This window comes from Cinclus cinclus, chromosome 26, assembly GCF_963662255.1.
Source record: "Cinclus cinclus chromosome 26, bCinCin1.1, whole genome shotgun sequence".
NCBI lineage: Eukaryota > Metazoa > Chordata > Aves > Passeriformes > Cinclidae > Cinclus > Cinclus cinclus.
Window position 1 is genome coordinate 5,496,333 of NC_085071.1, and position 25,140 is coordinate 5,521,472.

A 25,140-nucleotide genomic window follows, 5' to 3' on the forward strand; every position below is an offset into this window, starting at 1 on the left:
ATTCGAATTTTTTTAATAACGTGCCCTGGGCAGATGCACTGGGATGGAATGTGGGCCAAAAAAAAAAAATAAAATAAAATAAATAAATAAAGGAATCTTTAAATATCCTGGATTTTAAAGGAGAAAAAAGATGTAAAATGAACATGAATCCGATGCAATAAAACAAAAAAAAAAACCCCAAACTGACCCAAATTGTGCTGAGTTGTTGGAAAAATCTCAATTTTTAACCCCCCCCAGTATTTCTTGCATGTTTTCCTTCATGTGGAATTGCATGCAGGAATCTTTTTATATTTTATTTTTTTTCTTCCTTTTCCTTTGTTTGTTTTTTTTTTTAATTTTTTTTTTTTAATCTCTGTTTCCATTGAGGATCCTCACTTTTTTTTTTTTTTTTTATTTTTTATTTTTTTTTTTTCCTTTAATTTGCAGGAATTTGGGGCCGTGAGGAGGAGGAGGAGGAGGAGGAGGAGGAGGAGGAGGAGGAGGAGGAGGAAGGGGCAGCAGGAGCTGGGTGAGTTTTGGGGGGATTTTTTTAATTTTTTTTTTTTTATTTTATTTTTTTTTAACAATCCCTTGAGTTCCCAACGTGGGGGTGGCACCATCTGAGCTGCTAAATTCCAATTTTTTATTTTTTTTTTTTTAAAAAAAATAAGAAGAATCTGCTGCTCTGCTGAGGTCAAATCGTGGAGGAGATTCCTGAGTGAGGTTTTTGGGAATTTTTTGGGGGGGATTTTTTTTGTTTTTTTTTTTTTTGGGTGGGGGGTGGTTGGGATTTTTTTTTGGGGGGATGAAATCCACTCCTTGAGAGTCCAAATACCAGGGATTTGTGAGTGTTGGATTTTATTTTTATTTTTTTTTTTTTTTAATGGAATCACAGAGAGAGGCCTTAAAGCTTCTGTGTTTCCCAAGATTTGGGATTTGTTATTCTGGGAATCTTCCCTCAGTGATCCCGGGATGCATTTCAGAATCCCAAAATGATTTAGGATCAAAAAAACAAAAAAAACAAAAAAAAAAATGAATTATTTGGGGACAGCCTTAAATCTCACCCCGTTCCCCATGGGCAGGGATTCCTTCCCTTATCCCAAATTTCTCCTGGGACACTTCCAGGGATGGAACAGAGGAGATTTTTCCCTTAAAAAAAATATAAATAAATAAATAAAGAAATAAAAATAATAAAAAAAAATTAAAATCACTTTTGCTGAATGGTTGGAGATGGTTTTGGGGGGGGGGGGGTGATGACACCTCACAGGATTTTTTTGGGAAAATTCTTCCCCTCAAGCCCTGAACTCCATGGAAAAATGTGAGCCCCACAAATAAAAATCAACAAAGGAATCCACCCCTGAAATGCTGGAAGAGCCCAAATCCGAGCTGAGCACGGGATATAAAAGGAGAAATCTGATTTTACAGGGAATTCTAAATCTCCCAAACGAGCCCCTCTTACCTCAGCAGCACCAGGAACAGGGGAAAAACCAATTTTATTTTTTATTTTTTTTTTTTTTTATTTTTTTTTGGGGAAATGCTGCAGCAGGGAGTTCCTAAAAATTCCTGAAAATTGCATCGTGCCAGGAGGGAGATGATAAAATACCTGGATCCATCTTCATTTCCAGTGGAATTGGGATATCGATTTCTGTGACTGTGCAGCAATTTTTTATTTATTTTTTTTTTCCCCCCCATTTTTCTCCTAACAGGCACCAGCTTTTACATCCGGGAGGGGGGAAAAAAAAAAAAAAAAAAGATTTGCTAGAGGTCATCTCTTAGGATATGAAGTTTATTCCCAAATGGAATAACCCAGCTTTGTGGGAAGGATGGGATGTTGTGGCAGCATGGGATAAAAAAAAAAAAAAGTGAATTTATTGGAATAACTGGGAAGGTTTGACAAAAATTCCCTGGATCAGGCACCTCCCATCCCTCCTTCCCTCCTTCTCCAGGTCAATTTTAAAGCCTGGAATTTTCCAAAGCTCGTTTGAAATCCCAAAAAAAAAAAAAAAAAAAAAAAAAACAACAACAAAAAGAAAAAAAAGATTTGCTAGAGGTCATCTCTTAGGATATGAAGTTTATTCCCAAATGGAATAACCCAGCTTTGTGGGAAGGATGGGATGTTGTGGCAGCACGGGATTAAAAAAAAAAAATAAAATAAAAAAAGTGAATTTATTGGAATAACTGAGAGGGTTTTGACAAAAATTCCCTGGATCAGGCACCTCCCATCCCTCCTTCCCTCCTTCTCCAGGTCAATTTTAAAGCCTGGAATTTTCCAAAGCTCGTTTGAAATCCCAAAAAAAAAAAAAAAAAAATAACAACAACAAAAAGAAAAAAAAGATTTGCTAGAGGTCATCTCTTAGGATATGAAGTTTATTCCCAAATGGAATAACCCAGCTTTGTGGGAAGGATGGGATGTTGTGGCAGCATGGGATAAAAAAAAAAAAGTGAATTTATTGGAATAACTGGGAAGGTTTGACAAAAATTCCCTGGATCAGGCACCTCCCATCCCTCCTTCCCTCCTTCTCCAGGTCAATTTTAAAGCCTGGAATCTTCCAAAGCTCGTTTGAAATCCCCAAAAAAAAAAAAAAATAACAACCAAAAAAAAAAAACCCCAACCCCTCAGCGTGTGAGATGCTCTAATTAGCCAGACATTCTAATTTTTGATGCAGGGATTTGGGAGATTCCTCAGAGATTCCTGCAGAACCTTCCAGATTCCTGCTGGAATTCTGCTCCCGAGTGCCAGGGATGTTTTATTTTTCCTCTTCCCTGTTTTTCCCCTAAAGGGTTCATCCACATGTTGTGATTTGTAGGATTTGGGGATTTAAAAAGCACAGAAAAGCCCTTGGTTGTTCTTGGCTGTGTTCACATCATCTCCTCTCTGGAAGTGTTTCCCAACAAAATGCAGGTTTTGTCAGGAGGAATTGGGCTCTGGGAACATCCTTGGCAATTCCCACCTTCCCTGAGAGGGAACAACTTCAGGCTCCAGAGCAGCCCTGGGGAGTGAAACCTCAGCCCTGGAGCTGCAATTTGTCCTTACTGGGGACAGAATCCCAGGAAAACTTCCCCAGCTGCAATTCCAGAGGTATCCCCAGCAGCTTTTCCTGGAAAAAAAAAAAAAAAAACAACTTCATTTTTCCCTCATCCCCTGCCCCGTTCCTTCCCCCTGCTTTCCATTTTCTGTTTGGATTGTTTTCAATAAAGCGAGTGGCTCTGAGGGGTTTTTTTTTTTGTTTTGTTTTCTTTTTGTTTTGTTTTGGGTTTTTGGTTTTTTTTTTTCCCCTATGGAATCATGGATTCAGGGAATGCTTTGGGGTGGGAGGGACCTTAAATCTGCTCCAGTCCCAATCCAGGGCCACCTTCCACCATCCCAGATTGCTCCAACGCTCCAGGAACACTTCAGGGATGGGAATTTCACAACTTTCCTGGGATTTTTTTTTTTTCCCCCTCTCTCTCTCTCTCAGCCTCACTGAAAACACAATGGTTTTTGATCTTTTACCTCAATGCATCCTTCCAAAATTCCATCGTGGAAAAGCCGAGTTTGGAGAGCACAGCTGGATTCCCTGTCCAGATTTATAAAACAAATCTGAATTATTCTTTATGAGAACATCTGCCACGAGCAGAGCCAAGAAAAACAGCTGGAAATGTGCTTTATTATTATTATTATTATTATTATTATTATTATTATTATTATTATTATTTTTACTTCCTTAACCCCTCCTGCTGCTCTCCCAAAGGAAACTCGGGATCAGGGTGATTCCAGCAGCCTGGAGGAAGGAGGGAGGAGAGCAGGGAATGCTCCAGCAGGGGAGGAAAAATGGGAATTTCTGCATGGATCAACCTCCAGCACCTGGGATGAGACGTGAGCAGCGAGGGGGAGGAATTCTGCAGCTCGGGCAGTGCCCAGGGATGCTCCCATTTGGGATGGAAATGTTATTTTATTCCTTTTTTTTTTATTATTTTTTCCCCTCCTCCCGGTGTGAGCACGGAGCCGTGCTGCTCACTCCAGCCTTCCCCTATGTTTTTCATGGCAATGTTTTTCCACGCTCCTTTTTTCCTCTTTTTGCCAAGAAGGATGAATTCCAGAGCTGCTTGGAGGATCAGTTCAAACACTGTTTGCTATGATTGGAAAATGGGAATCATCTGCCAGGATTTTTTGGGAGTGTTGGAGAACACCAGAGCTTCCCTTGGATCCCGGGAACTCCCTTGGATCTCCAGCTGGAAAACTGAAATTTAAACTGTTTTACCACTGAATTTGGAACTAGGCACGACCAAAAAAAAAAAGTTCGTCCATCACTTTCCAGATAGATTTATTTTTTTAGCCTGACCGTGTTTTTTAGGGATATCCTGGTACCTTTAGAGGATTCTCTTAAATATCAGGTGTCTGGCCACCCCTGACTTTTGATGGTTTTGCACAATTCCAGAATCAATTTAGGTTGGAAAAGCCCTCCGAGATGTGTGACCCATCCCCAGCATTCATTCCTTGGACACCTCCGGGGACGGCCACTCCAAACCTCCCTGCGACGACCAAAAAGAACCCCAAAAAAAAAAAAAAAAAAAAAAAAAAACCAGAAAAGAAGCAAAGTTTAAATCCATTCACTCCAGGGCCACTTTATCCTCCAGCCCAGGCAGGGCTGGCTCTGATCTTTGTGTAACCATCTGTGCTGAAGCATCAACCCCTACATAAAACCGAGCAAACAACAATAAAACAAATAAAACCTGGGAATAAACAAACGCCAGCGAAACCGCGGCAGGTGAATCGCACCTCGGAGGAGCCTGGAGCCGCGCACACACCGGGGATTATTCGCTCCCTTCAACAACAACCCACCGAGCCACGCCGGCTGCCGTCCTTTCCCCCGTTCGCACGGGAGGCGACACCGGGAGGCGACACCGGGAGGTGACACCGGGAGGTGACACCGGGAGGTGACACGGCTGGGCGTGGCCGAAGGGCGTGGTCACGCTTTAGGGGCGTGGCTCCGTACGCGTTCGCGCCCCTCAGTATCTTGTCCAGCGCCGGCCGCCGTCGCGCCCCGCCCGCCATATTGTGCACGGTGCAGGCGGAGCGGCGGCCGGCGATGGGTGAGGGGAGCCGGGCCCGGGGCAGCGCGACCGGGAGGGGAACGGGAGGAACGAGAACGGGGGGGGGGGGAACCCGCCCGGCAGCCGCGGGGAAGCGGCTCGGGAGGCGGGCGGGACGCGGGAGAGCCCCGCGGTTCGCTCCGCCTCACCGCGGTGAGGGGGGGGCGGCGGCTCCCGCGGCGCGGCCTCGCCCCGGAGCCTCCGCGCCCCTCAGAGCCCCTCAGAGCCCTTCGGCCTCGGGGAGAGCTCAGGGAGCGCCCCCGGAGCTTTCCACGGTGCCCCGGTTGGGTTTTCAAAGCTCCCGAGGGGTCTCCCTGCAGCCCTGGCCGGACCTCCCGGGCCCTCTCAGCTTTTGTGCAGCCTCACTTGTGCCCCCGAATTTCTCTCTCACGGCTCCCGCGGTGTTGTCCTGCAGCTCCCACTTGTGCTCCCACGTTTCTTTTTCATAGCCCCCGCTTGCTCCCCCAGAGCTCCTTTTACCCCAAATTTTACCTCCAGATTTCCCTTTACAGCCCACACCGTGCCCCTACATTTCCAGTTTTCCTCCTGGAGTTTTCGTGGCTCTTTCCTGCACCTCTCTGAATCCCAAATATCCCTCGGTCTGTGCTCTCACAGCTTCCACTGCTCCTTCAGAGCCTCCTTGGAGCTCCCAGAGCTCCAGCAGTTCCCAAAAACCATCCCCAAAAAAGCAGCTCCCTCAAGACCCAACTCTAGGACGGGGTTTTTGGAGAACCCCCGAGCTCAGCATCGACTTTAAAACTCCTTTGAGATCAGTTTCGAAACCTTCAGCGCGTATTTTTGTTGCTCCAGATGCAAATTTCAAAGCGGTGCAAGCTGGAAGTGATCCAGCAGGAAAAGGAACGTGCAGTCATTGATCTGCCCCGAGTTCCTCCCGAAGCTCAGATTTCACTTGGAAGTGAGGTTTTTTTTATCACTTGTGTGGATTCTCCTGAGGTTAACAGGATCCAAAGAAAGCTTGAAAAACCTTGGGATGAGTTTTTTTGTGTGGCAAAAAAAAAAGCACGGGAAAAGCTGAATTTGGGCTGACCCCATTGACCTCAGTGCCATCAGAGCATAAAACAAAAACACCCTAAAACTCTGTTGTATTTTTCCCATCTTAAAGAGCCAAGAATAAAATAATAATTTTTAAAAGCTGTAACCTTCGATTCCAACGCAAAATGATACCAAAATATCCCAAATTTCTGGATTCTTGGGGCCAACTATCGAGCGTCTCTTGAGTCTTAAAAACAAGGATCACACCACAGGGGTGCAGGTGGAATTCCTTGTAAAGTGATGAGTTCCCAGCACCTCAGCAAGGCTGGGGGTTGCATCCGTGACATTGGAGAAATGTGGGAAAAAGAATAAGTGGAGAAATTTGAATTAACCTGGAGAGGTGGGGTGGTGAAGGGTAGGCCTGGAATTAAGAAATGCTCATTAATGCATGCTCCATGTCTCCCTGCAGTGGTGAGGGCCCAGCCCAGCCTGCAGTGAGCAGCCAGGAATCCCCCAGAGTGCCAGGAATGGCCGGGGGACGCCGGGGTCCCAACAGAACTTCCTACTGCAGGAACCCCCTGTGTGAGCCCGGAGCCACCGGAGCCTCCGGGCACTCCTCGGGCTCCTCGGTCACAGGCGTGCGCTCCCGGACCAGGTACAGCCCAGGGCCACCTGGGGACACCTCTGCCCTGGGGTGGGATGGCTGGGGAGGAGCTTGGAGCGTGTCCCGTTCCCTGATCTTAAACCTCATCCCGTTCCCTGATCTTAAACCTCATCCCTGATCTTAAACCTCATCTCATTCCCTGATCTTAAACCTCATCCCTGATTTTAAACCTCATCTCATTCCCTGATCTTAAACCTCATCCCATTCCCTGATCTTAAACCTCATCCCGTTCCCTGATCTTAAACCTCATCCCTGATTTTAAACCTCATCTCATTCCCTGATCTTAAACCTCATCCCATTCCCTGATTTTAAACCTCATCCCATTCCCTGATCTTAAACCTCATCTCATTCCCTGATCTTAAACCTCATCCCAGATCTTAAACCTCATGCCATTCCCTGATCTTAAACCTCATCCCGTTCCCTGATCTTAAACCTCATCCCATTCCCTGATCTTAAACCTCATCCCATTCCCTGATCTTAAACCTCATCCCTGATTTTAAACCTCATCCCATTCCCTGATTTTAAACCTCATGCCATTCCCTGACCTCAAAGCTCATCCCATTTCCCCCCCACCTTCCCTTATCCCAGGCTGTTCCAACCCCATCCCAGCCCTTGGGCACTTCCAGGGATGCAGGGGCATCCACAGCTTCTCTGGGAATTCCTTCCCAGCTCCTCCCCACCCTCAGAATTCCAGGAGGAATTTTTTCCCAATCTCCCAGCAAATCCAGCACTCTGGGACTGGGAAACCATTCCCACATCACTTCCTTGCTAACTCCCCTTTTCCTACATCCTGATCTGTCCACACCACCCCTTGGAATTGGGATGGGTGTCCCTGAGACTCTTCAGGAGAGTTCAGAATCCTTCAGTGACCACAGAATGAGAAATTAAAGTAGAGATAAGTTTATAAAAAAAAAATACTCCAATATCAAAAACTTCAGTGCCCTGAAGTTGGTGTCAGGCAGGGTTTAGCTCAGGTGATGTGGCTCTGTGGGGATTTTTTAGGATCAGCTGGATTCTCACTGAGGAGGAGGAAGATGAGGAGGAGGAGGAGGAGGGAGAAGCCAAGGAACAACAACAGCATAAACAAGAGGTTCTTTATTTACCCTGCAAAGGAAATAAAGGAATGTTCAGAGAAAGTAAATGTTTCAAAGAAAATCTTCAGCCTGCCTCAGCTGAGGGCCCTGAGCCAGGAATTTTTAGGGGTACAGTTATCCAGACAAATAATTTCAAGGCCACAGGAGGTGGAGCAAATCCACATTCCTGGGAAAATGCCACATCCAGAGCCTTATCCCAGGCAGGGAATGCACAGATCCAGAGCTCTGCTCTGTGCAAGGCTGGGAAGTGACAGGACACAGGGAATGCTTTCCCAGTGCCGGGTGGGATTTTAGGGAGAAATCCACCCCTGGGAGGGTGGGGAGGGGCTGGAATGGAATTCCCAGAGAAGCTGTGGCTGCTGCATCCCTGGAAGTGTCCAAGCCTGGGTTGGATGGGATTGGAGCCACCTGGGGCAGGGCAAGTGTCCCTGCCCATGGCCTGGATGATCACTGATGTCCCTTCCCAAAACATTCTGTGATTCCGTGATTGATCAATCCTGAGGATCTGAACCACCATGAGTTTGGCAATCTGGGCATTTTCCAGGAAAAGGAATCTTGGGTGTGGGGGGGTCTCAAAGGAACTGCAGAGAGCACCAAGTGCCCCTGTAAATCCCCAAATGAAATCCCAGCTGTGGAGCGTGGCTGTGGATCCAGGGGAGATGGAGAACCCAAAATAAAGCCAGGAGTGAGGGGAAAACCTGGGGATCTGGGCCACCATGAGTTTGGCAATCTGGGCATTCTAGAGGGACAGCTTAGGCACCTCAGGTTTTATTTTAGGTTCTCCATCTCCCCTGGATCCACAGCCACGCTCCACAGCTGGGATTTCATTTCCCCCACACCCAAGATTCCTTTTCCTGTTGTTAATTAGAGATTGCAGCTCAATCTGGGAGCTGTTAATTCCCCTTGAGCCAGAGGATCAGTCTGGGATCGTGTGCGTGCTCACACAGCAAGAGGCACCTCTGGCTAAACTCGTTTTTCCTCCTCAGGTGAACAGCAGGTGAAGAATGAACTGGGACTTTGTGTGTAATTGCTGTGCCTTTCATGTTCAAGCACTCTTCAATATGTAAACACCAACTTGAGCTCTGAAAGCTTCCAATTAATTAAGAGAGCCGCTGAGTAGCACAGCACAACCCTGGGTTTTAATATCAAATGTCGTGGCTCCAAATATTGCTTTGTGTGGGCAAAAATCCCTGCTCACATCTGCCTGAAATTTGTGATTTGTGCCAACCACTGATAGCTCGAGTTTCCCAGTCAATCCCAGACCTGTAGGGGGGGGAGCTGGAGGACATTCCCCTGGAACAGAGGCTAGACAGAGTTAAGAGGAATAAAATGGATATTTATTGGTATTTATTTATCCAGTGCCTGGATAGCTCCAAGATGGAATCAAAAGAGAGCTTGGTCACCAGATCTCACACTTCTGTAGGTTTTAGTCCATTTGCAGACAGAAATCAGCTGTCCAGTTAACAGCCTCAAATCATGAAGTTCCATCCTTTTATGCTCAGGGCCTGAGATTTGAAGAGACTGCCCTTGAAAGCTGGAAATATTGCTTTATCTTCACCAATAACCCTTAACACAAAACTAACAACTGCACACCCGGGCGGGACAGCAAAGAGGCGTCACCCTGTTAACCCTTTGCTTCTCGTGGCAGGAGTGGCTCAGGGACAGGCCTGTCCAGCCCCCCTCTGGCAGCTCAGACAGTCGTTCCCCTGAGGCACTGCAAGATCCCCGAGCTGCCCGTGGAGAGGAGCGTCCTGTTCGAGCTGCAGCTCTTCTTCTGCCACCTCGTCGCCCTCTTCGTGCACTACATCAACATCTACAAGACAGTGTGGTGGTACCCACCCTCCCACCCTCCTTCTCACACCTCCCTGGTAAGCACCAAAGGGCAGCTGCAGCTCCCAGGCTGTCTGCTTGGTCATTTTTTGGAGATAAGTGTTTGATTAAAAACTTCATCTGACCCTTCAGGATTGTTCCTGGCACTCCTGTTTTTGGGCTCTGGCTGCCTGCTTGGCATTGTCTTGGAAGAGAGAAGAGAATAATTCGGGGGACTTTCTGTGCTCAGTGTGGTTTCCTGCCGCTGATGGAAACAGAATAATTTTGGTTTTGTCCCCACAGAACTTCCACCTCATCGACTTCAACGTGCTAACAGTGACAACCATCGTCCTGGCACGGCGCCTCATCGGTGCTGTGGTCAAGGAGGTAAAGTCAGAGCTGTCCTCCCAGGAGATCCCTGAAACTCTGCATCCCTTTTGCCATTCCAGACTCCTCCATCATTCCCTAAAGACCTCTGTGGTGTTCCCAAGTCAGAATCCCAGAATTTCCAATTTCCAGAGCTCCTCGGAGCTCTGTGTCCTCCTCTGCCTCTCTGAATTTCTGTCTCAGCCACACTGTGGTGCCCGTGATCCCCTCCACCACTCCAGCTTTCCCCAGGAATTCTCCCTGTGGAAGCACCCCGTGATGAGCAGTACCAGAACACTGTGCTTAACTAAAAACCCTCCTGAGGAACAACAACCCCCCAGATCCCAAAGATTCTGAAAAGCCCAAATTCCCCAGAAAACCTCCCTATCCTGATTCCACCTTGTCCCTGCCGCTTCCTTCCTAACTCTGATTTTACACACTGACTTTTCTCCTTAAAAGAGGACGGAATTCCCAACTCTCTCCTGTATCCCACAGGCTTCCCAGAGTGGCAAAGTGTCCCTGCCACGTTCCATCTTCCTGGTGCTCACTCGTTTCGCCGTGCTCACGGGCACGGGCTGGAGTTTGTGTCGCTCCATCATCCACCTCTTCAGGACCTACTCATTCCTCAACCTCCTGTTCCTCTGCTACCCGTGAGTATCCTGATTTTAGGACTTCTTGGGGTTGTTTTGGGTATTTAATGTGAATTTTTTTTCCCATATTTTCCCCAGAAATCCTTGGAATTTTGGCAGGTTTAGGGTGTTTCAGTGCAGATTTTGGGTGTCCGGTGACCAATTTTAAGCCTTTCTTGGGGGATTTTTAGGGATTTTTTTTTTTTTTTAATATTTTAGTATGGATTTTTTTGGAGTTCTTTCCCAATATTTTTCCCCATGAATCCTTGGAATTGTGGCAGGTTTGGGGTGTTCAGTGACCAATTTTAGGCCTTTCTTGGGGGATTTTTAGGAATTTTTTTTTTTTTTAATATTTTGGCATGGATTTTTTAGGAGTTCTTTCCCAATATTTTCCCCAGAAATCTTTGGCATTTTGGCATATTTAGGGTGTTTCAGTGCAGATTTTAGGACTTTTAGGGCCATTTTTAGTGCATTTTTTGGGACATTTTTGCCTTTCTTAGTGCAAATGTTTAGGGACTTCTTGGGTTTTTTAGGCTGATTTTTTTTTCTGGATTTTCCCCAATATTTTCCCCAGAAATCCTTGGAATTTTGGCAGGTTTAGGGTGTTTCAGTGCAGATTTTGGGTGTCCGGTGACCAATTTTAAGCCTTTCTTGGGGGATTTTTAGGGATTTTTTTTTTTTTTTAATATTTTAGTATGGATTTTTTTGGAGTTCTTTCCCAATATTTTTCCCCATGAATCCTTGGAATTGTGGCAGGTTTGGGGTGTTCAGTGACCAATTTTAGGCCTTTCTTGGGGGATTTTTAGGAATTTTTTTTTTTTTTAATATTTTGGCATGGATTTTTTAGGAGTTCTTTCCCAATATTTTCCCCAGAAATCTTTGGCATTTTGGCATATTTAGGGTGTTTCAGTGCAGATTTTAGGACTTTTAGGGCCATTTTTAGTGCATTTTTTGGGACATTTTTGCCTTTCTTAGTGCAAATGTTTAGGGACTTCTTGGGTTTTTTAGGCTGATTTTTTTTTCTGGATTTTCCCCAATATTTTCCCCAGAAATCCTTGGAATTTTGGCAGGTTTAGGGTGTTTCAGTGCAGATTTTGGGTGTCCGGTGACCAATTTTAAGCCTTTCTTGGGGGATTTTTAGGGATTTTTTTTTTTTTTTAATATTTTAGTATGGATTTTTTTGGAGTTCTTTCCCAATATTTTTCCCCATGAATCCTTGGAATTGTGGCAGGTTTGGGGTGTTCAGTGACCAATTTTAGGCCTTTCTTGGGGGATTTTTAGGGATTTTTTTTTTTAATATTTTAGTATGGATTTTTTTAGGAGTTCTTTCCCAATATTTTTCCCCATGAATCCTTGGAATTGTGACAGGTTTGGGGTGTTTCAGTGCAGATTTTATGACTTTTTGGGGCCATTTTTAGTGCGATTTTTGGTGTTTCCCAATAAATCAGAGTCAGGGCTTGGGGATCCACCCAAAATCTCTTGAACTGCAGCCCTGTGGGGTCCTGAGCTGGAAATCTCCAAGGCTTGGAGCAGCCTGGGTTTGTGGAAGGTGTCCCTGCCCGTGGACACGGAGTTTTCCCTGCACCTCTCCCTCCTTCCATGTCACATTCCCTGGTGGCAGGACACATCTGTGACACTGAGCCCTGTTTCAGCTTGATGGGAGCACTAATTATTACTCATTACTGCTGCTCAAAAGGGGCTGTGTGGTTTTTCACAGAGCTCAGGGCTTTGTTTTCCCTTTGTACCTGAGCTCCTGTGCCAGGTGGAGGGATTCAAACAGCTCCTGCTTTTTTGGTAACTATCAAAAAGGAAATATTTGGGGTGGAAATAGCTCCCTCCTCCCCTGGTAGATGGAGGAGGAAACATCCACAGGGATTTGTTGCAGCAGGAAACATCCACAGGGATTTTTTGCAGCTGGAAACATCCACAGGGATTTTTTGCAGCAGGAAACATCCACAGGGATTTGTTGTAGCAGGAAACATCCACAGGGATTTTTTGCAGCAGGAAACATCCACAGGGATTTGTTGTAGCAGGAAACATCCACAGGGATTTTTTGTAGCAGGAAACATCCACAGGGATTTTTTGCAGCAGGAAACATCCACGGGGATTTTTTGCAGCTGGAAACATCCACAGGGATTTGCTGCAGCAGGAAACATCCACAGGGATTTTTTGCAGCAGGAAACATCCACAGGGATTTGCTGCCTGTCTTTGAGCTCAGAGCTCTTTTTGGAATCGTGGAATCCCGGACTGGTTTGGTTTGGGGAGAGGAACCTTAAAGCAGTGCCAGGGACACCTTCCACTATCCCAGCCTCGAACTTTTCCAGCTGAGAACCCCACAGGGAAATTTGGAGTGGGATGCAGCTCCTGAGAGCTGTGCTTTTCCAGGTTCGGGATGTACATCCCCTTCCTCCAGCTGAACTGTGACTTCAGGAAAGCAGGGCTCTTCACCCAGGTGACCAACATCGGCCCCAGGGACACGGGGGAGGTGACAGCCCGGGGCAGGGACTACCTGACAGTGCTGAAGGAGACCTGGAAGCAGCACACGAGGCAGATGTACGGCATGGAGACCATGCCCAGCCACGCCTGCTGCCTGTCCCCGGACCTCATCCGCAGCGAGGTGGAATTCCTGAAGATGGATTTCAACTGGCGCATGAAGGAGGTGCTGGTGAGCTCCATGCTCAGTGCCTACTACGTGGCCTTCGTGCCTGTGTGGTTTGTCAAGGTGAGGCCTGGCTGGGAGGTGGCACCATGAGGGAGGACGGTCCTGACTTTGTCACGGAATTCTGAATGTCTGAGTGGTGGTTAATGGACCTCAAGGGTGAGGCTGTTCCTGTCCCCTGAGGGGCTGCTGCTCCAGGAGCAGCCTCCCTGGTTTTGGTGATGATGATGATGATGATGATGGCACAAATATTTTGCAGGAATTCTCCATCCTTCATCCCCTATGGGTGCTTCCTTTCCAGGCAGGATCAACAGCTCCGTGCAGAGCCCTGCTTTTACCTGCCTTGCCTGAGCGCTTTGTGTTGTGATTCCTTGGGCAGGTGAGGCTGTCCAAACGTGTCCCACAGTGTCCCAACACTGTCACACCTTCCTGTCCCTTCCCAGAACACTCAGTACTACGACAAACGCTGGTCCTGTGAGCTCTTCCTGCTGGTTTCCATCAGCACCTCGGTGATCCTCATGCAGTACCTGCTCCCTGCACGCTACTGTGACCTGCTGCACAAGGCTGCAGCACACCTGGGCTGCTGGCAGAAGGTGGATCCAGCCCTCTGCTCCAACGTGCTGCAGCATCAGTAAGGAATTCTCACCTGGCTCTAGTGCTGGAGTTTTCCTTTTTTGGGTGGGTGGGCAGCTCAGCCTTAAAGTAAAGCAGAGAAAAGTGAGAGCGGGGTTGTTGTGTGACACATCCAGCAGCACAGACACTCTGGGCACTGTCCCCTGCCAAGCAGAGCTCATTTTTGGCAAGGTTCCCTCTGCTCCTGGCCACAGCTGCCTGCAGTTTGTCACTGCCATGGTGACAATTCCAAAGTGGGAGCAGAATTCCTGTACTCCTCACTGCTGCTGGGGAGGCAGCAAAGCCCAGTGCCCCATGCAGGAGGGATTAAGGAATCTCTGATTCCCTGCAGGTGGGATTAAGGAATCTCTGGTTCCCTGCAGGTGGGATTAAGGAATCTCTGGTTGCCTAAAGTGATATTAAGGAATCTGTGGTTGCCTTCAGGAATCTCTGGTTCCCTGCAGGTGGGATTAAGGATTCTCCTGTTCCCTGCAGGTGGGATTAAGGAATCTCTGGTTGCCTAAAGTGATATTAAGGAGTCTCTGCTTCCCTGCAGGTGGACTGAGGAGTGCATGTGGCCTCAGGGGGTGCTGGTGAAGCACAGCAAGAACGTCTACAAGGCCGTGGGCCACTACAACGTGGCCGTGCCCTCGGACGTCTCACACTTCCGATTCCACGTAAGCTCCCCTGTCCTTCCTGGCAGGGCTCGTGGTCCTGGTGACCTCCTGGTGGTGGAGCTGGGGGTCAGTGCTCAGGCTGGGGGAGTTGCTGGGGGTCAGGCAGTGTCTCAGCCCTGGTACCATGAGGGTGACTCCATCCAGAGCCCAAATTATCCCCGCTCACCCAAAGGTTTCCCCTCCCGCCCTTTGCCTCACCCTGCTCTCTCACAGTTCTTTTTCAGCAAACCACTGCGAATCCTCAACATCCTGATCCTGCTGGAAGGGGCTGTCATCTTCTACCAGCTCTACTCACTGATTTCCTCAGAGAAGTGGCACCAGACCATCTCTCTGGCTCTGATCCTCTTCAGCAACTACTACGCCTTCTTCAAGCTGCTGCGGGACCGCCTGGTGCTGGGCAAAGCCTACTCCTATGCAGCCAGCAGGGACTCAGAGCAGAAGTTAAATTAAAACAATTTGCACTGATGCTCTCAGCCTATTACAGAACAAACAAAAACGAGAAACCCTCAGAGCTTTGTATTTTTGTTACTGCTTTTTTTTTGTTGTTGTCGTTTTCTTTGATAACTGATGTAATTAAAAGGAAAAAGAAAAAAAAAGAAACATATTTTTTTACTCCCAACAAGTTGTTTGGTTGTGTTTGTTGTTTTGGATCCACCTCCACCAAAAGGTTTGGGTGTGAGGAGGGGGTTTTTATTGGTGCTGAGGTTTGACAGGGGTGGATGGAGGAGGAAGGTGAGAGTTACAGGGGTGTTAAAGCTTCCTTCAGGAGGGGGTGAACCCTCCTCCTGTCTTTTTGGGGGTCCCCAGGAGCCCCCTCTCCATGCTCTGTGTAGGGAAAGGTGACGTTATTTCTCTAAAATGTTTTATTTTCAAATTGCTGAGCCCCAAACGCTGCAAGCCCTGGTTTGAGGGGACTGCAGTGGATGTGGGGAGGGGGTTTGGGGGAGCCCCAGCCGCTCCCCTTTGCTCCTTTACCCGGGGTTCGGAGGAGGAAGAGGAGGAGGAGGAGGAGGAGGAAGAGGAAGGGACTCAGCGCATCCCCGAGTGCCCGGCCCGGTGCTCGCGGGGCCGTCCCCGCTGCTCGGAGCAGCGTCCGTGCGGTGCCTGCGGGGGCTCCGAGCTCCTCCTGCCCGCGGGAGGGTCCCGGGGGTCCTAAAGGGGGTCCGGGGGGGGGGTCCCAAAAAGGGTTCCGGAGGTCCCGGGGTTGTCCCGGGTCCGGCCTTTGTTCGGCAGCGCCAAGCGGCCGCCAGGGGGCGCCCGGTGCGCGCGGTCCTGGAACCGATCCCGGTCCTGGTACCGATCCCGGTCCTGGTTCTGACACCGATCCCGGTCCTGGTACCGATCCCGGTCCTGGAACCGATCCCGGTCCTGGTACCGATCCCGGTCCTGGAACCGATCCCGGTCCTGACACCGATCCCGGTCCTGGTTCTGACACCGATCCCGGTCCTGGTACCGATCCCGGTCCTGGAACCGATCCCGGTCCTGGTACCGATCCCGGTCCTGACACCGATCCCGGTCCTGGTACCGATCCCGGTCCTGGTACCGATCCCGGTCCTGACACCGATCCCGGTCCTGGTTCTGACACCGATCCCGGTCCTGACACCGATCCCGGTCCTGGAACCGATCCCGGTCCTGGTACCGATCCCAGTCCTGACACCGATCCCGGTCCTGGTACCGATCCCGGTCCTGGTTCTGACACCGATCCCGGTCCTGGTACCGATCCCGGTCCTGACACCGATCCCGGTCCTGGTTCTGACACCGATCCCGGTCCTGACACCGATCCCGGTCCTGGTACCGATCCCGGTCCTGGTCCTGACACCGATCCCGGTCCTGACACCGATCCCGGTCCTGACACCGATCCCGGTCCTGGAACCGATCCCGGTCCTGGTTCTGACACCGATCCCGGTCCTGGTACCGATCCCGGTCCTGACACCGATCCCGGTCCTGACACCGATCCCGGTCCTGGTACCGATCCTGACCCCCATCCCCATCCCGATCCCCGTCCCTATCCCGATTCAGGTATCGGTCCCGGTCCCGATTCCCATCCCATTTCTGATCCCGGTCCCGCTTCCGACGCCGCTCCCGATTCAGCCCCGACCAGCCCGGCGGAATGATTGAAGGACCGAAAGTGGGATCAGGACCGGGACCGGGACCGGGACCGGGACAGGACCGGGAGCGGCAGCAGCACCGTCCGTGGCACCGGGGAGGGGAAAGGGGGAGTCGGTGCCCAGCAGAGCCCCGAGGGACAGCGGGGACACTCAGAGGGACAGCGGGGAGACACAGAGGGACAGCGGGGGGACACAGACCGGCGGCGGGGACGCGGCAGGACCAGAGGCCACCGGGGCGAAGCCGCCGCCGCTCCTCAGCGCTGCCGTCAGCGGGGCGAAGGGCGAGGAAGAGGAAGGAGCAGCGGGAATTGCGAAGGCTGGAAGGGAGCCAAACACGGCCAAACCCGCGGGACTGTGCCTTCCCTCACCGGCACCGGCACCGGCACGGAGCTGGGACCCCCCGTTCCCGGGGACACGGAGGGGCTCCGCTGCTTGAGGCGGCTGCGGGACCCCCCCGAGCCCCTCCCCGGAAGATCCAGCGGGTTTGGGGGGCACAGAGCAGCCCCCCCCCAGCCTGTCCCTGTTTCCCGTGTGACCCCACCAGCACCGATCCCGGTGTCCGGCCGGGTTTTCCAGCCGGGATGGGCCGGGGGGGATGTCAGGGCCCCGGCCCCCTCCCCGGCACGGCGGGAGGAAACGGCCGTGTCCAGCCTTTCCCGAGGATGAGGATTTCCTTCCTCCCATTGAGCGGGGACCCTGGCGTTAGCACGCAGCCTTGGGGCGCTCGACCACAGGACGGGGGGGCCTGGCTGGGAATTGGGGAGCAGAGACCCCCGGCACAGCCCTGGAGGCACCTCCCCAATTCCCTTCTGCCTGGCCGGGACCTCGAGAATGAGGGAGATGGATTTTTTGGGAGAGGGACAGGATGGAGACACGCAGCCATTTCCTCCTCTCCTTCCCTTTTTCCCACCCTGAGACCGCTGCGGATATTTCGGGGGCGAGAAGAAGGAATCTTGGCTTTCCCAGAAACGCTGTTCCCGCAGCTGGGAAGAGCTGTCACTGCTGGGAGCGGTGACACGTTTCATTTCCCTTCAACCGGGGCTTTCCCAGGGCAGGGGCGACGTCCCGGGGGAGATCCCGGTGGGAATTCCCCTGGGAGCACCGCGGAGGTGGCTCCGCTCGGGATTCAGCTGCTTTGGTGTGCCCGGGGGTCCCGGGACGCATCCCCCGGGGGTCCCGGGCTGGCCGGGCTCCATCTGCCGCGCTCCCCATGCCCGCTAATCCCGGGATTAAGCAGCCAGATGCCGGGGTCAGGTTTGCCGCAGGTAACGAGGATCCCTCGGGAGGAGGCGATGACATCAAAGTGCAGGAATTACGGCCAATCCCACCCCAACCTGGGGTCCCCCGGCCTGAGGGCAGCGGGGACACGGAGCTCACACCTGCCAGGTCACATCCTGAACGCAGAACCCCGGGACAGCGGCCACGCTGGAGCAAAATTCCCGGTCGAAATTCCCTCCGTGGGCTCTGCACTGCCCGGGCTGGGGCCTCCCTGCGCACACCCAAAATGGGAAAACTTCACCCTCCTTCTGCCCGCCGGGAATCCCCTCCCGCTTCCCAGCGGATGCAGCTGATGGGAAAGGGTTGTTTTCCCCTAAAAGCCCGTCCCAGCATTCCTGGGAGGCCGCGTCTTCCACTTTTATCCCAGTTCCTGGGACCTCCAAGCAGCCTGGTCCCAGCCCAGCTCGGCACAGATGAGGGATTGATGGATCCCGGGTTCCTGGGTGATCCTGGATTATCCGATCCCGGGTTCCTGGGTGATCCTGGATTGATGGATCCGGGTGATCCTGGATTGTTCGATCCCGGGTTCCCGGGTGATCCTGGATTGACCGATCCCTGGTTCCTGGGTGATCCTGCAGCTCAGCCCCCTAACTGGGGACCTGTCAGACACTTCCCAGCTTGTCCTCATCCATCCCAAACCCCCCGCGCATCCCTGGCTGCTTCCCTGCCAAATCCAGGATCCAGCAGTTCCTGATGTGGACAGGACAGTGGGAAAGGACAGGAGCATCCCCCAAAGCCAAAGGTGATCCCTCCTGAGCTGTGACACCCTGTACCCAGAGACTGACACCTTTCTTTCCTCCCTAATAATTTATTTTTTACATTAATAAAGCCAAAGCCCCCAACTGGTCAATTAAAGATTCATTTGCTCACTGTCACCTCACACCGCAGCAGGTTTGGGGTGAGATTAAGAGGGGGGAAAAAACACATCAGGAAGGGAAAAAATAAATATCCCAGCGAGAGATATCCCGGGTTGGGGGACCCCTGAGCACCCCCCGGGTCCTGCTCTCCCCCAGCCCGGGAGCCGCAGGGTCTCTTTGGGACACCCAAATTTTAGAGATGCTGAACTGAGCCGGGCTGGCCACAAGGGCTCACCTGGCCAAAACCGGGGCAGGCCGCGTCCTACCGTAATTACAATTAATATACACCCATCTCATTAACAATCACACACACGTCCTCATTTCCTCATTCAAACAAACGCGCGATGGGCACCCAGGAGATGGAGCAAGGACCCCGAGCATCCCCCCCAGCCTCTGCCATCACCTGAGGCCACCACGCTGGTGGCCCTCGTGCAGGGGAGCGGGGACAGCGCCTGCAGCACCCCGGGCTCGCGGGGACCAGATGGCGACTCCGAGCTCCGGGACCAGATGGATCCTCCCGCCCGTGATCCCCGCTCCTTTTCCGCTGCCGTTTCCCCCCCTCCCCCCCCCCCCATCCCCCCCGGTAGCCGCTATAAATATTTAACAGCTCCGCTCCCGCTGGAGGAAGGACGGCGGCTCCGGGCTGGGGGACACCGAGGTGACATCCCCGGAATGGGGGACACGAACCCCACCGCGGTTTGAGCTGAATATTCCCGGTGATCTGACCTGGAGGTGTTTGAGGATTGGAAGGTGGCAAATGGAGGCTCTGGAGAGTGTTGGGACATCTCCCAAAAGTTCTGGAGAGGAGGGGGGCAGTGCCAGGAATGTCACCCACCTTCCACGTGGGTGTCAGGCTCTGTGGTGGCCGTGGCCCCATCCCAGGCTGGGCCCCAAAATCCCTCCCAGAACTGCAAAGGAATCCAAAAACCCCAAACCCACCCCGCACCCCTGGGGATTCTGGTTGGGTCAGAACCCAGCCAGGTACCCTGTGAGTGGCAGCGCCACCTGCACGGCCACCAAAGGGATGTCCCGAGGGTCCTGTTCCCTGCTTTGGGAACTCCCAAAGCTGCGAGTCCCGAGGCGTGGCTGACACGGGGCACGCCAGGACCTGCAGCCGTGTCCCGTCCCCTCCCCGCGGGGACAACGTGCACCGGGACAGCTCCCGGCCCGGCCTGGCTTCCTCCCGCCGCCACCGCGGTGGCCTCGAGCCTTTCCTTCGCTCTTCCTCCTCTTTCCCACCGTGCCAGGAGCCGGGGCTGCCTTCCTGCCTCGGCCCCGCTTCCTGCGCGTTCAGCATTCCCGGCTTTTCCAGCACCATCCATCCTCCCCGGGGCTCCTTCCCGAGTTCCACACGGGGGGACCTGGCCTCCACGCGTGTCCCCAGCCGCTGTCCCAGCACCCTGGAGCCTCCGGTCCCCAAAGCTCCACGTGGGACCTGTCCCCGACGCTGCTGCCGGGGGGTCCCTGGGGTCCCCGTTCCACCCGCGGCTTCCTCCCAGTTCAGCGGGGAAAGATCGACCGGAGCAGATCTGCCCCGGGGCTCGCCCCAGGGAGCGGCAGTTCCCGATTCCAATCTCACTTTTGGGGATCTGCCGCTGACCTGGTTTATAACGCCCCGCTCAGGGCGGCGGGGACGGCGCGCAGGGCGCTGGGAACGAGCGGGAGCTTCCCAGGAGCATCCAAACCCCCGCTCTGCGCGTGGTTTTTGGGGAGCTGAGACTCTCGGGGCTCCTCCCGGCTCGAGGGTGCTGCCGAGGGCAGGACATTCCCACGCTGATCCCGAGGGTGTCCCCCCAAAACCGGTCGGGCGTGCGGGGCCGTGACTCAGCCCGGTGTCAGCGGGCGGGGAGTGGCAGGACGGGATCTGTGCGGGGCCCCCGCTTCCCAGGCAGCCCTGAGCGAACAGCGAAGTGAAAAATTTCCTTTTCCTTCCTCCCGCCGAGCCGGGTGTCACCGCGATGGGGTGACCTTCCCCTGCACTCCGCTGCCTCAAGCATCCTCCGCCCGCCGCTCCCTCCCGGCTCCGGGTGAGGGCTGGGCCGGGCTCCTTATCTCCCTTCCAGGCTGATGCAAGATTTGCTCATCCTGCTGCTCCCCAAGGCCGCGCCGCTGATGGTGTCACCTTCCCCCGAGGGTCCAACCCTCCGTGGGTTTTCCGTGTGTTTCACCACCCCTTCCTGGCCATCCTTCCCTGCCCCGGGCAGAGCTCAGCGAGGTTTTTCCCCCCGGGGCCCGGAGGGTTCAGTGTCCCGGGGGTGTTGGGGACAGGCTGCCGGCCCTCTGCTCCAGCCAGGAATAAGTGGATTAGGAACCAATCTCGTTATCGCTGCTGGCAGCCTCACAAAGGGCCGTGGGACGGGGACAGCGGTGGGGACAGCGGTGGGGACAGCGGTGGGGACAGCGGTGGGGACAGAGGTGGGGACAGCGGTGGGGACGTTCCCGCTGGGGTAGGACAGGGCTGGCCGTGCCTGGCACGGGGTGGAACGGGGCCACCAGGCGTTGATAGCCAGGGCTCGGCTGCCTGCTGTTCCCAGGAATGCGGCATCCGGGCTCTAATGAGGCGGCACGGCTAATTAGTCAGTGTCCATTTATGTTAATTAGCCGGGAGTGGGGGGAGTGGGGACGCTGAGGGCTCTGCCACCTGGCTGGCGCTGGGGAGCGCAGGGCCGGGCTGGGGGGACGCGTGTGGAGCAGAAGGTGTCAGGGCAGGACAGCGGAGCTCCCTGGGGTGCTCCCAGCCCTTCCTCGCCTTCCCTGCCCCGTGAGTCAGGGCTGAGACCCCGGAGGAAGCCCCAGGGATTTCCAAAACTCCTCGGAAACCCCCGCGCTGTGATTCCCTCCCTCTTTCTGAGGTTGTTTTGGGTGACAGCAGCACGCGGTGGCCAGGCTGGGAATTTCGGAGGGAGAAGGATGGGAAACATGGACCCAGCCAAGGAATGAGCTCCTCTCCGGCAGGGATGGAGCAGCTCCGTTGTTTACTCATTCCAGCTTGCGCTGCTCTTGGTTCCTGGGGTTGTTTCTCCTACTCCACACAGGGCTGCGACCACAGAAACAAAGGCAAAACTTTAACCCTGCAAATCCCCCTCTCTTCCCACCGAAGGCAGCGGGGGTTTGTCCCCCTCCGAGGGGGCGCTGGGGTCGGACACCACCCGGGGGCCGCTCCTCCGGAGCGCCGAGCAGCTAAAAATAGCGGCGTGTCTTCACGGAGGTGCTGCCGCCGCAATCAGCCATGCAAACGAGACCGAAATTAAATCAGCCGCATGCGACAGGAGCTGTTAACCCCTGGAGGGACACGGGGGCGCTCGGAGCGCGGGGTCCCCCGGTGGGGCTGTGCCCCCGCTGCCCCCGGTGTCCCCCCCCCCACCCCCCCCGGCTCGCTGCCATCTGCTCCGGGGGTATTAAAGGAGCTGCAGAGAAACCAGGTCAGGGCTGCGATGGCAGCGAGGACCCTGCCACCCACCCGTGGCAGCAGCGGGACGCTCCCGTGGCCCCGAGCGGAGCGGGGGTGACTCTTTGGGGGGTGTCCTTGGGCCCCAAAGGCAGAGCGGGGCCAGCTCCCTGCCGATATTCCAGCTGGGTTTCGCTCCTCCACGGCGTTCCCACACCTTGGTGCCAGAGTCCCCGTGCCAGCCCGGCCATGCCCCGCGATTCAAACATCGCCAGCGCCCCAAATCCGGGCGGCCAGAGCAGCGCATCCCCTCCCTCCCTCCCTCCCTCCCCGTGCCCAGCCGAGCCCCCTCCCGTGCGCCAGCCCCGCTGCATGTGCGAGTCCCCGCGGCAGCTGCCTGCATTTCATGCATTTTTAAGGAGAAGAAGGTTAGTGGGTCACTCCAGAGCCGCAGGCTTTTCTCCAGCTGAGCTGCTTTGCTGCCAAACGCAGCCGGGCTGGCGGGCGGGGGCAGGGCCGGCCGGCGGGGCGGGCAGGTGGGCAGCACCGGGCTGGCACGGCCACCCCCAGCTGCTGAGCGTCCCCCGTGTCCCCACCGCTGTCCCCAGCGCGGCTGGAAGGAGAGGGATGAGCCCAGCACAGGGAGCGGGTTGGGGAGGGGGAGGGGGGGGTCTCTGCAGCCCCCCGTGGTGTTGGTGTTTTTTTTTTGGGGGGGGGGGGGCTCTGCAGCAGCACCCCCGAGGTTCAGAGCGCTGGGGAGGAGGGGAGGGAGAGGAAAAAACGGCCGCGGTTCAAAGTTAAAGCGGAGCCAAAGCGTGGCCGCACCAAAGCAAACAGCGGCGGCTTTTATGGCCCCCGCCCGGGGCTCCCCCCGCTCCCTGCCCGCTTCTCCCGGGGCGCTGCACCCTCGGAACCGGCACCGGCAGCCCGGGGAGAGGGAGCGCATCCCCGGGCCCTGGGGTGAACCCTGGGGGGACACAGGACAGGGGTCAAGGCGGGTTTGGGGTGGTGCCAGATGTGGGGTGAGGGCAGGGCCTGAGGGAAGGTAAATGTGGGGTGGAGGCAGACCTGGGGAAAGGCAGATGGGGAACGAACCCAGAGCTGGGAGGGGACAGATGTGGGGTGACCTCAGATGTGGGGAGAACGCAAAACCAAAAAAAAAAAAAAAAAAAAAAAATCAGATGGGGGACGAACCCAGAGCTGGGGAAATCCAGATGTGGGGTGAATCCAGCCCTGGGAAAAGCCAGGTCTCAGATGTGTGCAAATCCAGATGTGGGGTGAGCCCAGGTGCGATGGCAGCGCTACAGCTCCGGCTCCCCCGGTCCCTCCCGGTCCCTCCCCGCATCCCCCGCATCCCCCACATCCCCCACATCCCCCCACATCCCCCTCATCCCCCTCATCCCCCGCATCCCCCTCATCCCCCGCATCCCCCCACATCCCCCTCATCCCCCTCATCCCCCTCATCCCCCGCATCCCCCTCATCCCCCGCATCCCCCGCGCTGCCGTTGCCATGGCTACGGCCATGCAAGTCTGCCCGAGTTGCATCCGCCGCTGCATCCCAGCGAGCCGTGGGGGCGGGGAGGGTCCCGCTGTCCCCAGACCCGGCCACACCGCCGACGGTCCCCCCCCCCCCCCTCCTCCCGACCCCAAAACCCCATGGAGACCCCTCCCAGAGCGGGTGGGCTCCTTCCAGCGGGGTCCCCCCCGCGCTCGCCCAACCCTGGAATGGTGCGGGAATGAGGGGGGTGGGGGCAGCCCCTCACTCTGGAGGGTCCCGAACCCCTCCGTGCCCCCTGCAGGGGGGTGGGAGCTCACCGGGCACGGCTGGAATGCCTGGCAGGGCAAAACGCTCCCCAAAAAAAACTCGGTCGCTGTCTGGAGCCACCCCCGAGGACCCGGGCCCCGGCAGCCGCGACCCTGGGGACAGTTTCGGGTTTGCTCAGAGCCCGGGGGGGGGAATTCTGCTGCTGGCGATGAAGCAATCCCGGCCAGGGCCGGCCCGGGAGAAAGGGAAGGAGGGGATTTCTGATGGAAACTTGCAGACAGCCCTGGCACGGCCGGGATTCCCCCGCCGAGCTCTGCTTCCCTCGCAGGGACTGAGCCCGTGGGATTTAGGGGAGAGATTTTTTCCCCGGATTTCCCGGGGGTTCAGGAACCCTCAGCTACCCCAGGAACCCTGCCAGGACCTGGGAGAGAGAGAAACGACAACGGGAGCGTCGGTGGTGTTGCCACTTGCAGGTTCCTAATGAGGTTTGATAATTAATATTCCATTAGGATAAGCGGGGCGGGAAGTTCGTGGCTCTCGGGGATGATTTTCCACGCTCTTTGGGTACCGCAAACAACACCCCCATCGTCTCAATGCTCTTTAAGCTGCCTTCCAACCCAAACCGAGATGATTTTACAACCTCCCAGGCGCTCAGCATCCCTCCGGTGCCGCCCATCCCGACATGCAGGACTGGTTTGGGTGTCCCTTGCTGTCTGTCCGTCCATGCCGGCCCCTTCCCCCCTTCACCCCGGGCACACACTGGCCTCTTCTCCTCGCCTGGGCCCGTCAGATGTTGCTGAAAGGGAACAATGCCACGTATTGTCTGTCCCCGCTCGGCGGTATCAGCCCCGGCAGCGCAACAAAAAGCCACATTGACTTGCGGGGAGAAAGGGGCCCTCACATCCCGCTGCTCCCGGGGGAGGCACCGCGGGCTCCGGAGCGTCCCGGCCCCGCTTCCCTGCCCCGTGTCCCGGCCACCGGCGCTGGGGACACGGGCAGAGGGGTCACTGCTCTCGGGGGGTGGGATGGGATGGGATGGATGGGATGGGATGAGATGGGATGGGATGGGATGGGATGGGATGGGATGGGATGGGATGGGATGGGATGGGATGGGATGGGATGAGATGGGATGAGATGGGATGAGATGGGATGAGATGGGATGAGATGGGATTTTGGGATGGGATTTTGG

At 54.3% G+C, this 25,140-nt stretch overlaps 1 protein-coding gene across 6 annotated transcripts; it reads left to right on the forward strand.

Moving 5' to 3' along the window:
* Positions 1–457: 457 nt before the first annotated feature.
* Positions 458–15,171, forward strand: TMEM39B (transmembrane protein 39B). Of its 6 annotated transcripts, XM_062508830.1 has the most exons (10): positions 5,032–5,052; positions 5,863–5,968; positions 6,515–6,700; positions 9,452–9,671; positions 9,766–9,999; positions 10,474–10,628; positions 12,993–13,329; positions 13,710–13,897; positions 14,435–14,555; positions 14,769–15,171. In XM_062508830.1, the coding sequence occupies exons 3-10, from the start codon at positions 6,573–6,575 to the stop codon at positions 15,003–15,005; spliced, it is 1,620 nt and encodes a 539-aa protein (XP_062364814.1). In that variant the 5' UTR covers positions 5,032–5,052; positions 5,863–5,968; positions 6,515–6,572; the 3' UTR covers positions 15,006–15,171. The 6 variants fall into 6 exon arrangements, with proteins under 6 accessions (XP_062364816.1, XP_062364813.1, XP_062364814.1 ...); XM_062508832.1 differs by lacking the exons at positions 5,032–5,052; positions 5,863–5,968 and adding an exon at positions 458–4,896; XM_062508829.1 differs by lacking the exon at positions 5,863–5,968 and having other exon boundaries at positions 5,016–5,052.
* The last annotated feature ends 9,969 nt before the right edge of the window (positions 15,172–25,140 follow it).

What these genes read in the sequence shown, in the direction of transcription:
- TMEM39B (XM_062508828.1), top strand. Translation starts at nt 6,480, where the DNA reads ATGCTCATTAATGCATGCTCCATGTCTCCCTGCAGTGGTGAGGGCCCA. An exon ending in TCGGTGCTGTGGTCAAGGAG is followed by an intron (nt 10,000 to 10,473) that starts GTAAAGTCAGAG and finishes TGTATCCCACAG; the next exon opens with GCTTCCCAGAGTGGCAAAGT. An exon ending in TCCAACGTGCTGCAGCATCA is followed by an intron (nt 13,898 to 14,434) that starts GTAAGGAATTCT and finishes GCTTCCCTGCAG; the next exon opens with GTGGACTGAGGAGTGCATGT.